The sequence below is a fragment of the Nothobranchius furzeri genome, chromosome 3, assembly GCF_043380555.1.
Source record: "Nothobranchius furzeri strain GRZ-AD chromosome 3, NfurGRZ-RIMD1, whole genome shotgun sequence".
Classification (NCBI taxonomy): domain Eukaryota; kingdom Metazoa; phylum Chordata; class Actinopteri; order Cyprinodontiformes; family Nothobranchiidae; genus Nothobranchius; species Nothobranchius furzeri.
Genome location: NC_091743.1, coordinates 86,320,546 through 86,344,411, shown reverse-complemented (window position 1 = coordinate 86,344,411; position 23,866 = coordinate 86,320,546). Strand labels below are relative to the sequence as shown.

Sequence of the window (23,866 nt, the reverse complement as noted above, 5' to 3'; positions counted from 1 at the left end):
GCCGGTTAGATTAGCTTTAGCTAGTCTGTTCACGCCTAGAAATCCCAGACTCGCTCCAAACGAACAGGGGAATCCCGTTAATGATTCCTAACAAAGCCTTTCGACATGAAGATGTTTTGGTGCAGATGATGTCTTATTTCGAGGCTGCACCATGGGTGCCCGTCCGCACCCGTTATATGGATGTACTCTGATGGCGATTCGCCGATGGATCTACGGTAAATACCCCGGGGACACGCACCGACACGCACGACAGCCAGATGCCGTAAAGCAGCCTCCGCCTCCCAGACAAACAGAAGAAGCTGCCGCATGGCTACATTGCAATTTCCCACGCGAGTTGTCTCCGATCCAAGTTTTGTCTGCCAAATAAATAAACAAAAACATGAACATCAAATTTCGGAGGCGCTTCACATCCCAACTTAATTAGCATACCAAGTCCGACACGTAGTTGTATATTCACGCTTATGTGCTTAAAGGAAAACTCCCGTTTATTGCTACCCGGACTTAATTTCTAGCATGCAGTATGTTTGTTTACTCACGCTGACAACTTTGGTGCTACTTGGATTCCCCGGGGTATTTACCGTAGATCCATCGGCGAATCGCCGTCAGAGTATATCCATATAACGGGTGCGGACGGGCACCCATGGTGCAGCCTCGAAATAAGACATTATCTGCACCAAAACATCTTCATGTCGAAAGGCTTTGTTAGGAATCATTAACATGATTCCCCTGTTCGTTTGGAGCGAGTCTGGGATTTCTAGGCGTGAACAGACTAGCCGCGGCTAATCTAACTGGCGCTTTTAATGACGTCACTGCCGTGCGCCAGTCTGTTTTTATTCAGATTACCGATAGATGTACCTTTGTCCTGCTGTGGAGAAATTTGTTTTCTCCCTTTATTGACCAACAGAGTTGTTCAAAAGTACAGAACAAAACATATGGCATTACAGCTTATGACAAAAATGCACCTTAAACAGAGTTTAAGCAGCAAAACATCACTCTGCAACTACTTTATATATAGTGAGACAATTCATGATTTAAAGTGTTAACTTTCGCCAGTTTTTGAATGCACGTTTAAAAAATGCTGATACTTGAAAGGTTTAAGCACTTTACACACTCAATTCTTAACATTTAATTTTTGCAATATAAATTGAGGAATGTTATTTTTCGAATAAACTTGTTCAATAAATTGGTGTTTTTAAATAGTATTGAAATCGAGTATCGAGTTTTTCCCCCCAGTATCGAATCGAGTTTGAAATTTTAGTATCGTGACAACCCTAGTCCATTTTATAGCATCTTGACCAGAAAGTTTTAGGGGTCGTATTATAGAAACGACAATACAACAGAAAACCAAGTTAGCGTACTTTAGCTGATTTTTAATAAACAATTCTTTGAGAGAGATTAGCCGTTAGAGTAATCTGATACCCTACCAGAGTAATCTGATACCCTACCAGAGCAGTTCCATAATGTACGTAGATGACTGTAGATGTGTCACATCACACATGAAGCTGGGCTGTGTGCTTAACATGTTTAAGCAAAGTGTTGCTGCCTTTTCTCACCTCCTACATAGAGTCCGCTTCTCAGCACAGACGATGTGTTTGGGTTATTTGTGCTGACTGAGTTTGTCCCGCTCAGGCTCGATTAGCTCATGTGGCTGCAGAAGCCGAGCTGAAGGTCCCGTATGCAGATGAGCTCCCGTCCCGGCAGGCGCAGCTCTCGGCGCTGCGAGACACCGCGGAGTTTGATGTTCTGGTTGTTGGAGGAGGAGCCACGGGAGCAGGATGTGCCTTAGACGCCGTCACACGCAGTAATATCTTTGTGCTCTTTCTTCTGAGATGATTGATGAAGGTGGTTCTGTGAGCTTATATTAATCAGATCGTTCTTCTCCAGACCTCAAAACGGCGCTCGTAGAACGAAGTGACTTCTCTTCAGGAACCAGCAGCCGGAGCACTAAGCTCCTCCACGGTGGGGTCCGATACCTCCAGAAGGCCATCATGAAATTAGACTACGAACAGGTCCCTCTTGTCTTCTCGTTTTGTTGCTCCTCTTGTGTTTCGTTATCTTATTAGGTCTGTTGTCTTTCATAAATCAGTACATGATGGTGAAAGAAGCCCTGCATGAGCGGGCCAACCTGCTGGAGATTGCTCCCCACCTGTCGGCGCCGCTACCCATCATGCTTCCTGTTTACAAGTGAGCGTCAAACTCACGAGGGACAACAGGTGAAACATAATGAGTTGGATGTTGTTCGTGATCATTGTTTATTTATAAGGTGGTGGCAGTTGCCTTATTACTGGGCAGGAATCAAGATGTATGACTTGGTGGCTGGAATCCAGTGCCTGAAGAGCAGCTATGTCCTCACTAAGTCCAAGGCCTTGGAGTATTTCCCCATGCTTAAGAAGGACAAGCTGGTAGGAGCCATCGTCTACTACGATGGTAAGAAAAAGTTCATTTAATTCTCTGTCTTTGTTCCTAGATTTTATTTTGTGCACACAAAAGAAATCTGGGTCGGATCCAGTTATGGGAGACAGATAATGATCATTAAACACATCCTAAGCAGTGTTGGGCAAGTTACTTCAAAACTGTAATGCAATATTTATTACTTGTTACCATCATTTTAAAGTAATTCATTACATTACAATATTACTGATTTTAAAATGTAAGGCATTACACTACTTTTGCATTACTTTAAGTTACTTTCACCAAAACAACTTCAGTATGAATCTGGTAATCTGACGCTCAGTGAGCTCGTGACATGTATGTGGAAAGTGACGTGAGCCCTGGCATTTTTACTGTGATTGCCTGTTTTTCTGTAAAATCACAGAAAAAGAGATGCTCGGGTCGAGCAGGCTGCTTCATGCGCGTTCACGCTCAGGCATAGCCAGCACCATTCTTTGAACATTGTTTCAGCTGTCATCAAGGATATAAATGTTACAGATACAGTGGAGGCCGCTGGTGATTTAGCTCACCTAGTAAAATTTCGGGCTTTCGTGCAGAAGACCCGGGTTCGATTCCGGCTGAGAACATGGTTGTTTTATAATTTCGTTTTTACATTAATGATATTTTTTTTACAGTAAGATGCCCAAATTTTTATTTGAGACTCGCCGAACGGCATTGAATTCACAGATAAAAAAGATGTGTGTTCAACTTTCATTTTGGAACAATTTTTCAAGCAAGGGAAGGGAATGATCTGAGCATGCAGGAGGACTGACCCATCATAAACCTTTGTCGGCTGTGCTGGAGAGGAAAGTACAGAACTAGGGCTGCACAATATATCGAAAAATTATCGTCATCGCGATAACGGGACGTGCGGTAGGCCCATCGCAAAGCACGTCAAAAACGGAGATAAATGTTTGGTTCAAACATTTCCATTTGTGTCATACATCAACTTTTTGTAAACCAGCTCTGTTTTTTTACATGGAAGTATTATTTGACCAATCAAATGTAGTCCTTCTGATATGTGGCCAATCAGATGGGTCCGTTCACGTAACATGCCCGCCCGCTACGTAGACCCTTACCCCAAAATTCCACTATCTCCACTCCGCCCCCGCTTTCCGCTGCCGCTCGCTTCCCTTGTTCGTCATGCTGGCTCAGATTAACGAACGCACTTTGTGCTGAGGTTTCTGGAATCAGCGCTGCTTTCAAACGTGAACGTGAGTCCGCTCGGTGTCGTTAAGCAGCTGATAATAACCGGGCTGACTCCGACACGTGCCGGTGAACCAACCCACCATTAGCCCCAGGCTCCGGTTAGCTTCCAGCTAAAAGGCTACAGCACTCTCCTCCCAGTCCCACCCTGCTAAAGAGGGCCTGGAAAAGTTCCCACACACATCAAAGTGATTTTTCATTTATGAGCTTTTATAACCTTGTTAATCAGGATAGTTGATTTGCTGCTGCACATAAACTGTCAGTCAGAAGCTCTGCTAGCCGGTTATCGTAGAGGAGCTAGTTCAATTTGTTAGCTTGTTATCAGAATCATAGTTGCAGTTTCATCATCTGAGCTGCTTTTTAAGATCTAGGTAAACTTGTTCAATTTGGGGTTAAAAACAAACGTTTCCACATATTTTCCATGTAGTTGCTGTAATAGTCTTTTATTTAGAAAATTACTGGGGGTTTTACACTGAAACCATGTGTGATTTCCTGTCTAGCCCTATGTTAACTGCAAAAATCGACGTGTCCCAGAAGCGGCTAGCGGCAAAAATATAACTCAATCCTATCTTTACCAGATCGTGCGAATGCACCAGCCAGCGTGCAGCCGTCTCAGTTGCTCCGACTTTTCTTCTACCTTTTAACTAATTTTAAGTTGTTGAGTTTTTAGCTTTTCTTTTGTCTCGGATCAATGTTTTTTGAGAATGCAGATCATGGATCCGTGGCTCTACACAACACGCTTTGTTTACTCCAGGGAACAGTTGACCACTGTCAGGGCACAGCTGTTCGTATTGCGTGAATTTTGCAGCAGTTATTCTGCCTTGCTTGGTTGTAATATTGCGGTAATTGTCTGCCTTATAAACGGCGATTGCACCGTAGCGCAACAGAAGGAGGTGTCTTGATGACGTAGGGGGTTAATGCTGAGCTCCGGCCAACAACTTAATTGAAATTGAAAGTAAACATGCGCCGTAAGTTTTACTTTTTGAACAAAATCGGCCTAGACACCAAAGTGGAGCGCTGCAGCACTCCGGGTTCTTCTCGCTGTTAGAGCTGGAGCTCAGATCACCAGAGACTGCACAGGGCCTGAGGAAGACCGACACCTTTAGGTGCTTCATTTGCAATAAAAAGCAAGTTATGTCCAAGATAAAAGAAAGTCATCGGCAGCGCATGAACCGCCTCCATACCCCCTTAATGCCGCCATCGCCTAACCTTTTATAAAAATGGCACAATTGCGCCACATTACCGCCACGGAGTTGTGGCTAATTGACAGCGTTGTTTTGTCAAAATGGCTTGTATGTATAACTGACTGTATTACCTTCTGCATTAACTAAGAATTCAATTCAAAAATACTTTATTAATCCCAGAGGGAAATTCAATCATTTCAGTACAGACAATTCCAAGATCAGACATACACACATAGACACATGACAAGAATTGTTGACTGTGGTCATTCGCAACGCGAGTCGCTCTACCATTATAGATCAAGAGCGTTTATATGAGGATAGAGTCAGGGGGAGGGGAAAAGGCACTTCAGAGTTACCCCCGACAGAGAGGATAGTTTGCTGTGCAAAAAAACACCTCAGACAGATACGCACACAGACTTCAGACGATACACAACATAAGTCTCCACTAGTGGGGATGGAAGGTTCTAGGACTCTCCTCACTTCAGATTGCGCAGCCGCAGAGCAGCGCTCACCACCTCCGTTTGGATAGGGGAGGGAGATAATTGGGTTAGAGAGCATTTTATTTGTTTGAGGGACTATGTCTCTCACCTGGCCAGGGAACGCCTTGGGATTCCCCCAGAAGAGCTGGCCCAAGTGGCTGGGGAGAGGGAAGTCTGGGCCTCTCGACTAAAGCTTGGTTTATGCTTGACACATTCACTTTCCGCGCGGTGATGCGGCTCGCGGATGGAACGCGCTTCACAACTCGCAGCTTTTATGGTTCGTGCGGCTTGTCTCTGCGGTGAGCCAATATTCTCCCAAACTGTAGGGGGCAGCATGGAGCTCTACTGCATGCATCCAACACTACACCATAGTAGAAGTAAAAATTACTGTTTACAACATGGCATTTCAGCATTTTTAACAGCGTCCTCGTCTTTTCCGACAGTGCGAGCTATTTCTCTCCACGAATTATTAACAACATGTTGATCACGGTGATCTCTGAGAGCTGAATCATACAAATGTCTGTATTTACGAACCTCTGCCGTACTAGTTCTTGCCGGTCCACCATGTTTTTCCGCGTCCGTCCGTCCGCGTGGTTAGAAATTTCCGAGGTGCGCGTTGCGGAAATTTTGAGCCGTGCGGAGACGGGGTGGAGGGGCGTGGTTGTTAAAATGATGCAACTTTTCCGCGCGGAGCCGTGTGGATCTCGCGGACGCGTCAAGCATAAACCAACCTTTAGGCTACTGCCCCCGCGACCCAACTCCGGATAAGCGGATGAAAATGGATGGATGGTTGGACAAAATCTGCTGATTTTATAAGCATTAATGTCAGTATATTGGTATCTGCAAATATCGGTTATCGGCCACAACAGTGATCTTAATATCGGATGTCGGTATCGGCACAGGAGTAGAGTGCTTGCTTCATAATCGGAAGGTTGCAGTTTTGAGCCCCGCTTAGTCTGTTGCTGTCGTTGTGTCCTTGGGCAAGACACTTAACCCACCTTGCCTGCTGGTGGTGGTTGGAGGGACTAGTGGTTTCTTTGTACGGCAGACTCACCTCTGTCAGTGCGGCCCAGGGCAGCTGTGGCTCTAATGTAGCTCATCGCCACCAGGGTGTGAATGGGTGAATGACTGATTGCGTTGTAAAGCACCTCGGGTGGTTCCAGGACTCTAAAAGGCACCATATCAAGTGCAGACCATTTACATTAATTTACCACAGAGTCTCTTTTTTCCCAACATAGCTGCTATTTACTAGCCTAGTGAACTGGACCAAATTCTTGCTTTGCAAAGTTTGGTCTAGGCATGCTCCATTGGAACCGCCGCAGCTCCTACCAGGACTCTGGCTAGCCAATCACAGCTCTCTAGAGGGGTTTCAAACACATAAAGAGCTGTGAATGGTCCATAATGGTGGGCCAATCATAGTGCACTATCTGCTTAGTGAACAAATCACAGAGCTTTATCCGCTTTGTGGGCCAATCAGGGCACTCTATATGCCTGGTGGGTGGGATGATGCAACAGAGTGAAACAAGAGTATGTCACATTCATTGTCCAGTGGAATGTGGAGATCATTTGAAAGACAACGGTAGAACCCGCCCCACAACCGAGAGCCGTCAATGGAGCGTGGCCAGACTAAATAATACATTTATTTAGTCTGGCTTGCCAGGCTAGCTATTTACCACATGGCCACATTTAGTGTGGTTTTCTCCATATTTAAGGCTCCTTCTTTCGTCCAGGAAGAAGGATGCGACGCTCGCTAAACTAACAGCCATTTTTCTCTCTCAGTTTTTAAAGACACAAAAAAATCTCTGAAAATGCCTTCTAGATTTAAAATGTGCTAAAAATAGACTTAAACTGTACTTCTATTCTATTTATAATAAACATAATAACCCATTTGACAGTTTCTAGCATAGATTTTAATTTTACTCAATCTAGAAAGTTCCTTACAATCAGGGAAGTTTCTGCTGATACGCCGCCCTGTGGGACTCCTGTGTCGTAAAACCGTGAATATGCTTAAATGACCTTTGAGGAAAGAAAAGATTAGTAAATGTTAACAGTGTTTTAGTTCCTGGTTTCCTGTTTTTTACCCTCCTACCTTAGACAGATTTTAGTTCCTGGAGCTTATTATTTCTTTGTGATGTAATTTCAGTCCCAGCTGCCGCAGGAAACCGGAAAAACAATCCAGCAACCACCTTGCACTCAGGAATGAATGTTAATACAGAAATAGTTTAGAAATTACAGGCAAAATGTTGAACAAAGGATAGAAGCTGTAGATATTTGGTCCTACCTGAGGGCTTCTTGACTCAGCTGATGCTGAACAGTGCGCTTTGACAGGTGGGAGGAGGCTCTTTCGTCCCCCTAGCATTAATGGCTGCGTGCTCTTTGTTTTGATACGATGAAACCTGAGCAGATTCTCCAGCTGAGTGTGAGGAGACTCGTGCCTCAGGCGCCTTTTCCTTTGTGCTGAATGTAAAAGTCTGCTGGCCATTTGTCTTCACTGCACTTCACTTATGCCAAAGAATTCAATCAAAGTTCTATGTTTTAGTCTTTTACGGAGCTCCTCTTTTATCCGTTGCTAAAATAATCCTCTACTGTTGTTGACTCCTGCCCAAAAAACCAAAACAACCCCCTTCCTGTGGATAAATGTATGCATTCCACACTGAAAAAGAGCATTTTGTGGGTGCTCCTTCCCCTCCTCCATCAGCGGTTTGCATGATGGTGGAGAACCGGGGCGTCTTTTCTCCAATTATTTCGTCTGGAACAATCATGCCCGTGACATTTAGAAATCTGACCTTCTCTCCTGGCGGTGCTGAGGCGCGTCGGTCTGAGCAGCAGCTTTCTCTCCTGCTGCACCAACCTGAACCAAATCTCCTGAGCGTCACACCGGGACTCGTCCTACAAAACATCCTCATTTTTATTACATTTAAGATTTCCCAACATGATATCTTCACACAGACCCAAAGATGGGACTAAGACTTGCTCCTTTTGTTTATTTTTATGAGCAGCTGATTATTTATGGCGTCGGAACAATGTGTTATCTGATTATTTATACCCTTAATGGGTTTTTCAGGCTTAACTGCATCCACGTGTCATGAAAATGTACACAATTTTATTGTTGAAGACCAAGTTTAATCTTACACCCGAGTCTTTTCTGACTGAACTTCAATATTTAAAGACCAAGTACCAGTCTAATAATGGCCTTACTCTAGTTGTGTACGGAGATTTGGTTCCGATTTTGTTGTCATTGCCTGGATTCATGATCAATGTGGTCCCTACGTTCTTCCGAGCAGATCAGAGCGCTCTTAACACACCACACAAAGTAGGATTGGTTGATAAGATTATCTTCAGAGTAATGAAGCTAATAGTGTGCAACCTTAAGATTGTTGAAAACGTTGGGGATGGTCTGAAATCAGCACAGTCCTGCCAGGTGATCTGGGCCTAACTGAGCTCTGGCCAAATGACGGAAGGTCGACTGAAGTTGACGTCTTTTCTCCCGGATATTTGATGAAATTGCTGATAGTAAATTGTTGAAGGAAAACTTTATTGATCATCCATCAGTACACGAGGGAAGAAGCAGATGTGATGAGTCATCTGCGTAATGTTTCCTACCTTACAGCTAATGCAAACTTGGATAACTTCATCCTGCTGGGATTTCTGATGATGTAAAAATCAGATGTGATAGTACAGGCATGCCCAAGGTTTGGCCCGGGGGCCATTTATGGCCATTGGGGTGAGTTTGCGTGGCCCACAATTGCATATCTTGACACTTTTCTTTCTCTGGCAGGTTTATGACAGATTGATACTAATGCAGAGCCTTTTTGAGTGACATATAGAAAACATTCACAGTTAAACAAATTTAGCACTTTTTAAATGACTAATGTTCAATTTTGTGTCTTGCAGATTAGAGCAGCACAATTTAGAAAATATGCATATCTGTAAAAAATTGTATACTAGTCGACATCAGTAATTTTTGCTAACTATAAAACATTAAAATATATATATATATCTTTGGTATGTTCTTGCTGTGTTTAGTTTCAAACTGCATTTTTGGTTCATTTTTTTAAACACAGAAAAGTTTTTTTTTACCTTGCTGCTGATGTTTCGTTTACCGGCTGTAAACTTCCTCAGAGCTGACGCTGATGGTGGCGTCACTTCCTTCTCCATTCATCCGCGGGCAGCAGAGGACGTTGTCGGCCTCTGCTGCCCGCTCAACAACAGAAAGAAAAGAACGACCAAAGCAAAGAACCAGAAACCCGGAAAGACGAGAACCAAAACCAGTGATAACCTTACCATACATCAAAGGCATAACAGAAAAAATTACAGCAACAATGAAAAAACACAACATAAACACACCAACAAAACCATACACAACAGTTAGAAACAGACTAGTACACCCAAAAGACAAGATACCAGCTGGATATAAATGTGGAGTCATTTACGAAATCCCAGGCAAACTCTGCAATAAAACATACGTTACGCCATTATTGGATTTAGAGGGGTTGAGGACCAATGGATCTTTAAGACATAGGGAAATTATCTCTGTCTGGCCCCAAAACAAGTTCTTATCTGAATCTGGTGCCCTTGAGCCTGTGAGGCTGAAGTGATTACTCCCCTCAGAAGAAATGTGGAATGCTGCCATCACCAACTTGCCATGGCAACTCTGTCTCCCTGTCCCAGCCTGGACGGGACTGCGACCGGTGAAGGCCGTTGAATCGTTTCCAGGAGTCACTGTGCTCTCTAAACCCAACGACCTCCTTCCCCTGTCCAAATGGAGGTGACGAGCGCTGCTTATCGCAGCTGCATGCACTGATATGTGGAGAGTCCCGAACCCTACCTCCCCACCTAGTGGACACTGATGTTGTGTAATGTCTGAAAACTGTTGCATTTCTGTCTGAGGTGTTTTTTGTGGAGCAAAGCTGCCCTCCCTGTGGAGGGTAACTCTGAAGTGCCTTTTTTTCCTCCACCTGAACCAATCCTCATGTAACCCTCTGATCTCTATTAAGGTAGCGCGACTCGGGTTGCGAATGACCACAGTCACCAATTCTTGTCATGTGTCTATGCCCATGTATGTCTGATCTCAGAATTGTGTGTACTGAAACTCTAATTTCCCTCTGGGATTAATAAAGTATCTTTGAATTGAATTGAATTGAACTGATTAGGAGAAACCGGACGCCAACTCAGCACACGAACAATAGAACATAGAAAGGAGTGCGAGAGAGAAACAAGTCGCAGACACACGAGAGCAGCAAAACAAGAAGCAGAAAGTGCAATAAAGAAGTCAGCCATAACCGATCACTGCACAAGAGAAAACCATGTAATGGACTGGGACAACACAAGGATCATAAACACCGAACAACAGAAATACAAAAGATGGATGAAGGAAGCCATAGAGATAAGGAGACGTGGATATGGGACCATGAACAGAGACGAAGGCGTTTACACATTGGATCATGCATGGAACTGCATCATCGGAGAGGGCAGAGCGGGCAGCAGAGGACGTTGTCGCCCTCTGCTGCCCGCGGGTAAACGGAGAAGGAAGTGATGCCACCATCAGCGTCAGCTCTGAGGAAGTTTGCAGTCGGTAAACGAAAAACTGTCAGCAAGGTAAAAAAATTTAAAAACTTTTCTGTGTTTAAAAAAATAGCCAAAATGCATTTAGAAAATATGTTTTAAGTGCAGCCCTGGCTAATTTATGGCATTGCTTTGTGCTAAAACGAGTTGGTTGTGTCACCAGACTTGGTTTTATCGATTTTCTACAAACGACCATTGTTTGTTTTTGTCAGATTAGTACAAATGAAAATGTTGCCATGCTGGTGAACTACTGTGACCTATTTTTGGGATAATTTCCTCCGCTTCTCCTTGGTTTAAGAGGGGAGGGCTTGGTGGTGGTTGGGAGTACGTAATGACTATTAAGCTACGTGATAGTTAAAGTAAAAGTCCCATTAGTCATCATCACACACTAGTGAAATAAAGCTTGGTTTATGCTTGACGCGTCAGCAAGGTTCGCACAGCTCCGTGCGGCAAAGTTGCGTCATTTTAACAACCACGCCCCTCCACCGCACCTCCTCACGGCCCAAACTTTCCGCACCGCGCACCTTGGAAATTTTCTAACCACGCGGACGGTTGGACGTGAAAAAACTTGGCGGACTGGCAAGAACTAGTATGGCAGAGGTTTGTAAATACAGACATGTGTATGATTCAGCTCTCAGAGATCACCGTGATCAACATGTTGTTAATAATTCTTGGAGAGAAATAGCTCGCACTGTCGGAAAAGACGAGGACGCTGTTAAAAATGCTGGAATGCCACGTTGTAAACAGTAATTTTTACTTCTACTATGGTGTAGTGTTGGATGCATGCGGTAGAGCTCCATGCTGCCCCCTACAGTTTGGGAGAATATTGGCTCACTGCAGAGACAAGCTGCATGAACCATAAACGCTGCAAGTTGTGAAGCGCGCTCCATCCGCGAGCCGCATCACCAAGCTGAAAGTAAATGCGTCAAGCATAAACCAACACTTACATCTTCACATTTGACCCCATCCCCATGGGGAGGGATGAGCTACAGGTGTGGCTGCGCTCGAGAACATTTTGGTGGTTTAACCCCCTCAATCCAACCCCTTAAAGCTGAGTGTCAAGCAGGGAGGCATTGGGTCCCATTTTTTAAGTCTTGGTATGACCCGACTGGGATGTGAACCCCAATCTCCCAGTTCTAGGGCAGACACTCTACCACTTGGTCACTGAGATAGGCTGTAATGGGAAAAGAAAGGAACATTTTATTGACGCTTTTATTGACCCATCTTTTTCTATCGCACCACACGTCTATTGACAGATTTGTATCGTCATTGAATCATTGCCCAGCCCTACTGCTGGCTTTGGACAGGGGTTTGGACACCCCTGTGTTGGTGTTTTGTGACAGGAGGTTGGGAAGCCTAAGTGGTTTCATGCCTGTCCTCATCAGGACAGCACAACGACGCCCGTATGAACCTGGCCATCGCCCTCTCTGCTGCTCGATACGGAGCCGCCATTGCCAACTACACCGAGGTGGTCCACCTTTTAAAGAGGAAGGACCAGCAGAGCGGCAAGGAGAAGGTGTGTGGAGTTCGCTGCAGGGACGTCATCACAGGTGAGGGACTTGTCTTTGTTGCTGAGTCTGGCTCCAGATGGATCACCCCGAGTTTTTATTCATTTGGGCATGAAACGGTTTTCAGGGCAGGAGTTCGACGTGAAGGCGAAGTGTGTGATTAACGCTACCGGCCCCTTCACGGATTCTCTGAGAAAGATGGACGAACAGGAAGTAGCGAACATCTGCCAGCCCAGCGCTGGCGTTCACATCGTCATCCCGGGTTACTACAGGTATTTAAAACCAGCTGTTCACCCTCATTAAGGGGGAAACTTAATTCTAACCCGACCTTCACCTACGAGTGCAGGACAATCTTCCGTGGTGAAGAAACAGCGGTTTCTATTGGAAGTCAGAGGTTCTTAAAGTTCAGCTAAGCTTATTGAGTGAAACCCGAGGGAGTGCGAGGCCTTTGAACAGAAATGCCAACCACCTCATTTTCTTCCTCCTGCCCCCACCCCCCCCTCATATCTGGTTTACTCCCTCTGCTCTTCTCTCATTCCTTCAGTTTTTTTTTTAAACTCCACTTTGCATCACATTAACCTCTCGTAATAAATGCTCTCATTTAGCCCTGACAACATGGGGCTCCTTGATCCAGCGACCAGTGATGGACGAGTCATCTTCTTCCTGCCCTGGGAGAACATGACCATCGCCGGGACAACCGACAGCCCCACTAACGTGACGGCCCACCCCATCCCGGGGGAGGACGACATCAACTTCATCCTGACGGAGGTCCGCAACTACCTCAGCTCCGATGTGGAAGGTAGTGAGTCCGCTCTGGTCACATGACTGAAAACATGCGTTAGAAAAACATCTCAGGAACCTCTGAGCAGAACTTGGGCTACGTTCACACTGCAGGCAAATGAGCATCTAGGGATGGGTACATTTGACATTTGAATCGATTCGGTACTAATTCCCGGTACCTAGGAATCGATACCGGTACTTAACGGTACCAATTTTCGATACTTTTGAGTGTTTATTATTTTAATTATCTTTTATAATTAAATATATATTTTTCTCAATATAAAACCATATTTGATAAATATCATGATTAATAACATACAACTGTTTGTATTTTAACATCGTCCTTGTAGTTTCATAAGCTGATAATTAAACTGAAGCAAACATCTTTACTGTGAACTAAATTTACTGTGTATCTTCATTCCTTTTGCCGTCCTTTTTCATTTGATTTTTCCTACTGGGAAGTTAGAATTTCCGAGGAGAAAGCGAACGCACCATTAGCTGATAACAATGGTAGCAATGGAAGCTAACATATCAAGCTAACGTTATCTTAAACAGTTTATTTAGCTGCTGGAGCAGATTAAAACGATGATGCCTCACACTTAGATCGTTGTCGCTGGTTTCATCTTCACCCAATCACCCGTCGCATTTAGTAAAGTGAAGCCAAACTTCTTCTAGTCGGAAATTCGGAGTTCCGAGGAGAAAGCAAACGCACCATTAGTGAAACGGAAGCTAACATATCAAGCTAACGTGATCTTAAACATTTTATTTACCTACCGGAGCAGATTAAGATGAGGATGTCTCACTTAGATCGTTGTCGCTGGTTTCATCATCACCCAGTTACCCATCACATTTAGTGAAGTGGACCCAAGCTTTAGCGTGCGTTCTTTCTACCATGCTGCTCTGTTTACAACTGGCTTGCAGCGACCGACGACATAACGCTCTTGTGGATGCGCAGCTGTCTAGGCAAGTTCTCGTTATGAAGGACGGGTACCGAAACGAGGCACCGTTTCAAATGACGTGAATTGGTGTTCGGTCGGTACTATGGAATTCGGTCGGTACTATGGAATTCGGTCGGTACCTTAAAAAGTACTGAATTCGGTACCCATCGCTATGAGCATCAAATGCGACCCCACCCCCCCCCCACATGTGACCTGTATTTGATTTATTCATGACAGTCTGAACAGCACCGATCTGAATTGTTCTAATCCGATCCAGGTCATGTTCACATGTGGTACCGATTCTAATACATATCTGATGTTTTTGAAAGTGACTGCAGTCTGAACGGTCGTGTCGCATTAAATCCGCCTTCTACATCACCGAGTCAGCGGAGGTGAGCGTCGTGTGTTGACATTCCTGAGGAGAAGCGCTGACAGACATCCTGTCAACATGAGAACAGGCGGTGCTGCTGAAGCGGGCGTCTCACCGGTCTCGTTCTCTGTGAGAGCCGGGGGATCTCAGAGATTGAACCTAATAGCAGGAATAAGGAGTAAAATAGTTGTTTAACCTTCTGGGGTCCATGGACGCGTGTCCGCGTCTTTTGAACAGGTCTGATTTGGGACGCTTTAGCAGCAAGACTCCGCCTCCATGAGTTTCAGTTTCAATTAAGCTTTACAAAGGAGATTATAAACTACACCCCAGTTTTTAAATTGTGTTAATAGGCAAGTAAAAGCGGAGTTATACTAAACTAAAAAACGACCTATTTTTAGACAATCTGATAACTTGTCAAAACAGCAGTTTAGTAATCTGTGAGAGGGAATGTGCTTGTGAACATAAAAAAAACCAGAAAAACATGAGATCCTTTTGCTGTTGGTGGAAGTCTCACATATTCAGTTGATAAAAAGCATCATTATGTAGCTGAGAGAGAGAGGAAGGCCGCACGAGTAAGGAGATGTGTGCAAAAAGGAGCCGCTTCGCGGGGAAAGGAGTGGCGCGACCGGAGTAACAACAAACAATTAGACAGATATTGATGGTAAACTTCATATTTTGGAGCGATCTGGACAGATTTATCGTCTCTGCAGTTTAGTAGGCTTCTGTTAGGCTTTAATAAAGGATGATGAGAAGGATAAATGTCCACCAGGCAGGTCAGATAGTACGTCTGTTTTATGAACTGGAAGCAGAGGAAGTGGACGGAGACTCACAGCCGGAGTCTGAGGCAAATGGCGAGGATGTTGATGACGATGTGGCGGATCCATCCTTCCTCATAGAAGAGTTGGGTCATGATGAGGTAGAGGATGAAGGCAGAGATGCAGCTCCTCGGAGGTCCAACAAGAGGAGAGGGCAGCGCCGTGCAGTTGACAGAGCCACTCCCCACTCCAAAATGCATGTACATTATTGCCAAATTAATAAAATAAGTATAGATTCAGATAGTCCAGGTTGTCCTGAAAATAATGATACCCCATAAGGCAATATTTATTGTTTTTATTAGAAAATACAAAAGAAAAACCAAAATGAGTCAAAAATGGTGATTTACACCCTGGACCCCAGAGGGCTAATAATTTGTTTAAAAATTTGTTATTTGCTATATTTAGTCATATTTTTTATAAATGTACAGTCTAGATTACCATTCTAAATAATAAAAAACATTCGTCATAAATGTTTGTTGGTTTCACAGTAAAATAAACAACTTTGTTCCAATGTGGATTTTATGTTTTTGAGTGATTTAAGGTCTAATATGCAACCCCTTTATGTCCAAATATAAAGAAAAAAGTATAAATTCATAATGTCCAGGTTGTGCTGAAAAGATTGATACCACAAAAGGCAGTGGTTATGGTTTTTATTTTGGAAATACAAAGGAAAACTCTAAATTAGTCAAAAACGGCAAATTACACCCTGGACCCCAGAGGGTTGAACAGTTTCCAGCCCAAAACGGGAGACTTGACGTGTGTGATCCTGAAATTGTGGATAAACTGTTGGTGAAGCTCTTCACATCGAAACTCCGCCTCTCCTGGTTTTGACTCCACTGAGTGTGTCTTCTTGTCTTCTGCACATGCGGGTCGCTTTGGGGCCGTGGAGCGTTCACACTGGAGAGAGTTTGATGTCGCATTTCGGTCATGATGTGAACGGTCACGCAAAAAAATCTGACTTACTTAAGGCCAGCAGTGTGAACCTAGCCTTAATTAACCTTCAGTTGGATCTGTGGAAATCTGCAGATGTTTGTGTTCTGGTGAACTCGGAGATCATCATAGCAGCTCGTATTTGGAACGGCTTTGTCCTCAACTGGTTCTTCACGACATTCAAACCCTATTCTCTCTGCATTGGGAGTCAACTGGTGTGAACTCTAAACCTCTCACCTTTCTTGTGTGTCTTTAGTTCGTAGAGGAGACGTTCTGGCTGCGTGGAGCGGCATCCGTCCTCTGGTGACCGACCCAAACTCTAAAGACACCCAGTCCATCTGCAGGAACCACATCGTCAGCATCAGCGAGAGCGGGCTGGTTACCATTGCAGGTCAGCTGGGACTCTGAAGCTTCCTGTTAGGTACGATGACCCAGCAGTGACTGTGAGGCCGTGTGTGTTCAGGTGGGAAGTGGACCACCTACAGGTCCATGGCGGAGGAGACTCTGGATGCAGCCATCGGAGCTCACAGCCTGACAGCTGAATCCTGCAGGACTGTGGGTCTGATGCTGGAGGGGGCAAAGGGCTGGACGCCGACCCTCTACATCCGCCTGGTGCAGGACTACGGCCTGGAGAAGGAGGTCAGAGCTCAGGGACTGGGGTTCACCCGTGCAGCTTTAACAGGAGCGCAGAAGCATCAGAATCAGGGACTTGTGAAAGGCTTTAAAGTAAATGAAACAGGTTAGAGCACTATAGGACAAAGAAGGGGAATGATGGAAAGAGCTGGAAAAAATGTAGGAACTCACCTTTTAGACATTTAATATTTTATTTTGGCAGATGTGTTTTAGAGCTCTATAATTACCAGTGAAAGTTAAATCACCCATTCACCTTTTCAATATTTACCTTTTTAAGGATCCTTTTGGGCGACTTAAGCTCATAGTTCAGAGTATCCGTGGGTCCTTAAAAAGTCTTAAATTAGCTTTTCCAAATTTAAGTCCCTAAAAATCCTTAAAAATGACAAATAATCCTTAAAAACAGTTTCCAAAGGTCTTAAATTACCAAAGACCCAATAAACAAGATTATTTTAGCTCTATAAAATTTTCGTGAATGTCTAGTTAGTGTTCAGCATTTTTTGTGTACGATGTTGCCGTGAAAAGGGGCTATTTTTAGATGAGCACATTAGCTGGTTAAGCTAGTGGGAGCTTGCACCATGGGGAAGTGCAAGTTTAATGGTAACTGCATGGCTAATCCCACGTTCGTGACGTGGTTAGCACCGGTTCCAGGCAACAGACGGAAATTATAGCTTAAATTTGGTCATAGTGGCCTTAAAACGGGTCTTAAAAAGTCTTAAATTTGGCTCCCTTAACCCTGCAGTTACCCTGATAGTTCCTTGTTCCAGTCAGTTCTGGGAACTCCACGTGTACGTCTCAGCAGCTGGGATGCTTTCATTGATGTTGAACCAGTAATTAGAAGCTGACTCTGCTGATATTTGGCCAGGATCAGTCACGGGTCTGACATTAAACCAGCTGTCGTTACAAAGACGACACGTCTACCAAACAAAACAGTCATGTTGAAGTCAGCGAGGTTCGATTCATCGACTGTGTTGGTTCAGACTCCGATAATCAGCCTGCTGGTTTCATTAAAGCAGGAGAACATGGCGTCTGCGTTAAACTCTTTGCTCATTAGAGGCTCCTGCAGCAGACGAGCTGTGGGAGAATTCTCCTAAAAAGGTCACCGCCGATGTTTGGACGGCATTTGGCCTTTCGCGCCATCGGCAAGCCAACGATATGAATCGCAAATAACTTGTTCTGTTCTGTAAACACGCGACAGCTCCTCGATGAAGATGTGGTTATGGTGGAACCGGCTCACTCTTCGTTTGGTGAATTCAGATGAGATGTTGTTTGGCTCCAGGATGATTTATTGTCGATGACAGCAAGTGAATATGCTTCTGTGTCAAAGGTCGCCCAGCATCTGGCCTCGACGTATGGCGGAAGAGCGTTTGACGTGGCCAAAATGGCTCAGGTGACGGGTCAGAGGTGGCCGATCGTTGGGAAACGGCTGGTGTCTGAGTTCCCGTACATCGAGGCCGAGGTAAACCAGGACCAGATAAAGGTCCAGTGCTGCGTCTGAGTCGTCTCTGAACCCGTGTTGTTTCTTTCAGGTTCTGTACGCCATTAAGGAGTATGCCTGCACTGCCATTGATGTCATCGCTCGGCGAACACGCCTGGGCTTCCTGAACGTTCAGGCGGCAGACGAAGCGCTCCCACGCATCGTTCAGATCATGGGCAAAGAGCTGAACTGGAGTCAGGAGAAAAGAACGGTACCGGCTGGTAGGGATGGGTACCTTTGACATTTGAATCGATTCGGTACTAATTCCCGGTACCTAGGAATCGATACCGGTACTTAACGGTACCAATTTTAGATACTTTTGAGTGTTTAATATTTTAATTCTCTTTTAAATGGTAAAATGGTAACTGGCCTGTATTTGATATAGCGCCTTCTAGAGTCCTGGAACCCCCCAAAGCGCTTTACAACACAATCAGTCATTCACACACACATTCACACACTGGTGGGAATGAGCTACAATGTAGCCACAGCTGCCCTGGGGCGCACTGACAGAGGCGCCACCGGTCCCTCCGACCACCACCAGCAGGCAACGTGAGTTAAGTGTCTTGCCCAAGGACACAACAGCGACTGAGTGAGCGGGGCTCGAACCTGCAACCTTCCGATTACGGGGCGAGCACTTAACTCCTGTGCCACCGTCATCCCATTTTATAATTAAATATATATTTTTCTCAATATATAACCATATTTGATAAATATCACAATAAATAACATACAACTGTTTGTATTTTAGCATCGTCCTTGTAGTTTTATAAGCTGATAATTAAACTGAAGCAAACATCTTTACTGTGAACTAAATTTACTGTGTATCTTCATTCCTTTTGCCGTCCTTTTTCATTTGATTTTTCCTACTGGGAAGTTAGAATTTCCGAGGAGAAAGCGAACGCACCATTAGCTGATAACAATGGTGGCAATGGAAGCTAATTTATCAAGCTAACGTTATCTTAAACAGTTTATTTAGCTGCTGGAGCAGATTAAAACGAAGATGCCTCACACTTAGATCGTTGTCGCTGGTTTCATCTTCACCCAATCACCCGTCGCATTTAGTAAAGTGAAGCCAAACTTTAGAGCGCATTCGTGTTCTTCTAGTTGGAAATTCGGAGTTCCGAGGAGAAAGCGAACGCACCATTAGCGAAACGGAAGCTAACAAATCAAGCTAACGTTATCTTAAACAGTTTATTTAGCTGCTGGAGCAGATTAAAACGATGATGCCTCTCACTTAGATCGCTGGTTTCATCTTCACCCAATCACCCGTCGCATTTAGTAAAGTGACGCCAAACTTTAGAGCGCGTTCATGTTCTTCCAGTCGGAAATTTGGAGTTCCGAGGAGAAAGCGAACGCACCATGAGCAAAACGGAAGCTAACAAATTAAGCTAACGTTATCTTAAACATTTTATTTACCTACCGGAGCAGATTAAGATGAGGATGTCTCACTTAAATTGTTGTCGCTGGTTTCATCATCACCCAGTTACCCATCACATTTAGTGAAGTGGACCCAAGCTTTAGCGTGCGTTCTTTCTACCATGCTGCTCTGTTTACAACTCGTACGCAGCGACCGACGACGTAACGCTCTTGCGCATGCGCAGCTGTCTAGGAACGTTCTCGTTATGAAGGACGGGTACCGAAACGAGGCACCGTTTCAAATGACGTGAATCGGTGCTCAGTCGGTACTATGGAATTCGGTCGGTACCTTAAAAAGTACCGAATTCGGTACCCATTGCTACCGGCTGGACTTTAGTGTTCTGCTCTTCTGTCACGGAGGAAGTGAAACATTTTAGTTTTAGATTATTTGAACCGGAGCCATCAGTCTGACTTTGTGTCCGATGGACCTTCCAGGAGGAGCTGGAAGCAGCGAAGAAGTTCCTGTACCATGAGATGGGTTACAGGTCTCGTTCCGAGCAGCTTACCAAGACATCTGAGATCAACCTCGACTACCAGGAAGTCGTCCGGTAAGAATCGTCCTTCTGAAGCTGTGACTCTGGTTTTCATAAGCCTGGCTTAAAGGTAACACCTGCTCACGCGCGGCGACAGGTACAAGAAGCGCTTCCACAAGTTTGACAAGGAGAAGAAAGGCTTCATCACCACAGTGGACGTCCAGAGAGTTTTAGAGGTGAGATCATCCTTCCTTCATCTCCACACACTCGTCCTCCTTACTGATGCTGGACTGGTTTCTACCATCTGCAGAGCATCAACGTCCACATCGACGAAAATGCTCTTCACGAAATCCTTAATGAGGTGGACCTGAACAAGAACGGACAAGTGGAGATTGATGAGTTCCTGCAGGTTTGTTTCAACACATCTCAGCTCCTTTATTCAGATTCGTGACTAGGAGGTGAATATTTACCATCATCTGTGGCTTTAGCATCTGTAGAAGGACCAGCTTCAGTTTATTCACAAAGCACGTTCCACAACCTTGTCAACAGTGTTGGGAGTAATGCGGTACAAAAGTAATTAATTACTGTAATTCATTGCTTTTTGCTGTAATGTGGTAATGTAAGGCATTACAGGGAAAGGAAATGGTAATATTTACTCGGTACAATTGTCAGTAACGCGGTAATTACAACGCATTTTTAAACCCAGAATCAAGATGTGGGTTTCCTAAAAATTCAAATTGCGGGAAGCCTGAAAAAAGATCCAGTATCCACATATATGACGTCATTTATGGACTCAGCTTTGCAGGCACTCTATGAGCAGAGAGGACGCAGCGGTGATGGCTCAAATACTCCAGCTGCGTCCTGCGCGCGGCCGCTGTTATAATCACAAAATCGCTCCACCAAAACAAAGTCATTCGTTTGTGATTGTTTATATCAGCCCTTATTCTCTGGTACTTCATGTACTTTTCAGCTGAGCTCATAATCTGTGCCCCGGTGATTTCAACTCATTGCTGCTGGAGCGCAGCACATGTTAAGCTGTTTTTGCATTCGGTAGATCCCTTTGGCTGATTAGTTAGAAAGTAGGAAATCTAAGAAACAGTTTTTCTGGAAGACGGAGAAAACATGCAGCATGCAGGAAGGTTAGAGAGAGAAAGAGCAGGAAATTATTCAAATAAAACCAAGAAAACAAAACAAAGTGCTTGAAAAGAAAAAAAGTAGGTAGATTTATCCCCAATACACGTTTACCAGCGAAAAGCAATAATATATAAGCATTTAATATTTATATATGTGATAGAATCAGATCACCCCAGAAGTCAGTCCCACATCCAGGGCCGTATCAAGGCATTTGGGGACCAAGGCAAATATAGGCTTGGAGCCCCCACCACCTCACTCCCTGCTCAGATGGCCCTATAAGATGGCAGCGTGCTGAGAGTACAGATTGTTGTTGCTTTTATTTAATAAACAATCATTTTAAAGCACTGTTATTATATCTGACTGTTTTTAACAGCAATCCTAGCTCAGACACCACATCACCTTCCACATATATGTCATGAGCTCACTGAGCATCACATGACCAGAATCATGTTGAAGTTGTTTTGGTGAAAGTAACTTAAAGTAATGCAAAAGTAGTGTAATGCCTTACATTTTAAAATCAGTAATATTGTAATGTAATGAATTACTTTGAAATGAGGGTAACAAGTAATAAACAATGCATTACAGTTTTGAAGTAACTTGCCCAACACTGCTCATCAAGGTGCTGAACACGACCACAGAAGACACGATAAGAACAAATAAAGTGCGGTGGAATATTAAAAAAAAAGATAAAAAAAACAAAGCGAAAACGTTTTTTCATTCTCCCAAAAGGAGGCGGTGCATTGCACAGGGTCCTCGTATCTAGCAGCTCTTTTTCCATCAAACTCTGATGTTTGGTCATTTTATAGATGAAACTACAGAAATTTGAACTAAGTGTTTCTGACTACTTTTATTCATTTACATGTTGACACAATGATTTATTGGTTTGAAAATAGTTTGAAAGAAGTAAGAAATAAAGGTAGATTTTAAAAATTGTACTTTAAAATAATCCCTCCTGTTTAAGATTGAAACATAAAAACTGTCCGGCTGAGGAGACCGGCTCGTCTCTCTTTGACACGTTAACCTTTCTGCTTGTCTGACTCGTTTTGTACGGAACGCTCTGAACGCCGTTTTCTCTGCAGCTGATGAGCGCCGTGAAGAAGGGAAAAGTGTCCGACAGCCGGCTGGCCATCCTCATGAAAACAGCCGAAGAGACGCTGGACGAGAGGGGGCCGGTGACGGTGGACCGCAGTGGGGGCGGAGTCTGAGACGTTCGGTTTACAGATGGAAACACAAATGGGACTGTTTTGAATGACAATGCTGCAATCAGCGGGATGAGTTTGTCTAAATCAAGGACACGCCTCGGTGTGTTTTGGGTGAAATCGTATCTAATGAAACCAGTCAGAGAGGAGATGTGTCTTGTCTCTGTGGACAACAGCAAGAAAATGCTTGAAATTATGACATTATGTTTGCAAAAACACCCCATAGTTGAACCTGATCAGCACAGATTGTTTTGTATAATAATATTAATAATTCATGTTTAGCTTAGCTTTCGTTCTTTAGTTCACAACCTCCTAAGAACACGAGAATTTCTACTCAAGATATTTTGTTTCTCTAAAATATGGAGGCTGTAAGCTGCTGTTATAAGGAAGCACAGATTTTATTTAGCCATCTATTTATTGAAAAGTGCCATTTTGATGGTTCATTTATTGAGATTCGGTTGAATTACTAAAATGATTTGAAAAAAGATTTTTACATTTTTTAAATTCAGTAAAAAAAAAAAATAAAGCTGCTGTCTCTTTAAGGCCCCGGCCCTAAAGCACGCTGTCCTCTGATTGGTTGACTTCTGTTAGCCTGCAGGGCCACGCCCACATCCGTCAGCTGCTCTCAGTTCAGAAATAATTTACTTTTACGCAAATTTATGAAACAAAAAAGAAATCATGTCTAGCACAATAGTTTAGTTATCAGAATGATTAATTTGAGTAGATCAGTTTATCTGTTTTTGTAAACCACAAAATTTTATTTGTAAAGAAAGCTTAAAAGAATACACAAACATTTGTGACCAAGACATTTTAAAAGGCTCAGCTGATGCGTGGGTTATTTATATTTTTAACTATTTCTTTGCACTCCCTGCAAGCTGCCACCAACTCTGATGTTTACAGGATGTTCCAGCTTTATTCTCCTGATCATGTATTTATTTTCTTTTACTCCTTTTCTCACTATGGCTACTTTTTGTTCACTCATAACGATTTTATTTAAATTTAATATAAACTAAATAATTTTAAAGAAAGCAGGTATTTTAATGAGCACATAAAACTAAATAAATTGAGTATTTTTATGCTTTCTCATACGAATGTTTATCTACTTGTGTGCCTTCAGTTTGTCTCATGAAAATAAAAATGTTTCTAAGGTAAAACTGTTTATTAAATAAAATGTTTAAACTTTATTCTGCATCAAGTTTGTGCAAAAATGGGTTTGTTAAAATGTTGGAGGAAATGATGGTTTTACTGCTTATTATAATTATTTGATTTCTATGTTTTAGTATAAATTGATTTTAAATATAATTTTTGAGTGTTTTATGTGGATAAAATGTG

The 23,866-nt window shown here is 43.6% G+C and overlaps 1 protein-coding gene across 2 annotated transcripts in view; it reads left to right on the top strand.

Moving 5' to 3' along the window:
- The window catches only part of gpd2 (glycerol-3-phosphate dehydrogenase 2 (mitochondrial)), a 35,808-nt gene extending 13,039 nt beyond the window's left edge, over window positions 1–22,769 (top strand). The window contains exons 3-17 of one of the 2 annotated variants that reach the window (XM_015958072.3): window positions 1,630–1,801; window positions 1,885–2,009; window positions 2,087–2,184; window positions 2,264–2,427; window positions 12,250–12,414; window positions 12,500–12,644; window positions 12,978–13,171; window positions 16,462–16,596; window positions 16,669–16,844; window positions 18,163–18,294; window positions 18,365–18,523; window positions 20,164–20,276; window positions 20,359–20,437; window positions 20,512–20,610; window positions 22,415–22,769. In XM_015958072.3, the coding sequence (XP_015813558.3) occupies window positions 1,630–1,801; window positions 1,885–2,009; window positions 2,087–2,184; window positions 2,264–2,427; window positions 12,250–12,414; window positions 12,500–12,644; window positions 12,978–13,171; window positions 16,462–16,596; window positions 16,669–16,844; window positions 18,163–18,294; window positions 18,365–18,523; window positions 20,164–20,276; window positions 20,359–20,437; window positions 20,512–20,610; window positions 22,415–22,540 (2,082 nt within the window). In that variant the 3' untranslated portion in view covers window positions 22,541–22,769. Of the gene's footprint in view, window positions 1–1,629; window positions 1,802–1,884; window positions 2,010–2,086; window positions 2,185–2,263; window positions 2,428–12,249; window positions 12,415–12,499; window positions 12,645–12,977; window positions 13,172–16,461; window positions 16,597–16,668; window positions 16,845–18,162; window positions 18,295–18,364; window positions 18,534–20,163; window positions 20,277–20,358; window positions 20,438–20,511; window positions 20,611–22,414 lie in introns of those variants that run through there. The other variant, XR_008559867.2, reaches the window with a different exon arrangement.
- Window positions 22,770–23,866: the final 1,097 nt, after the last annotated feature.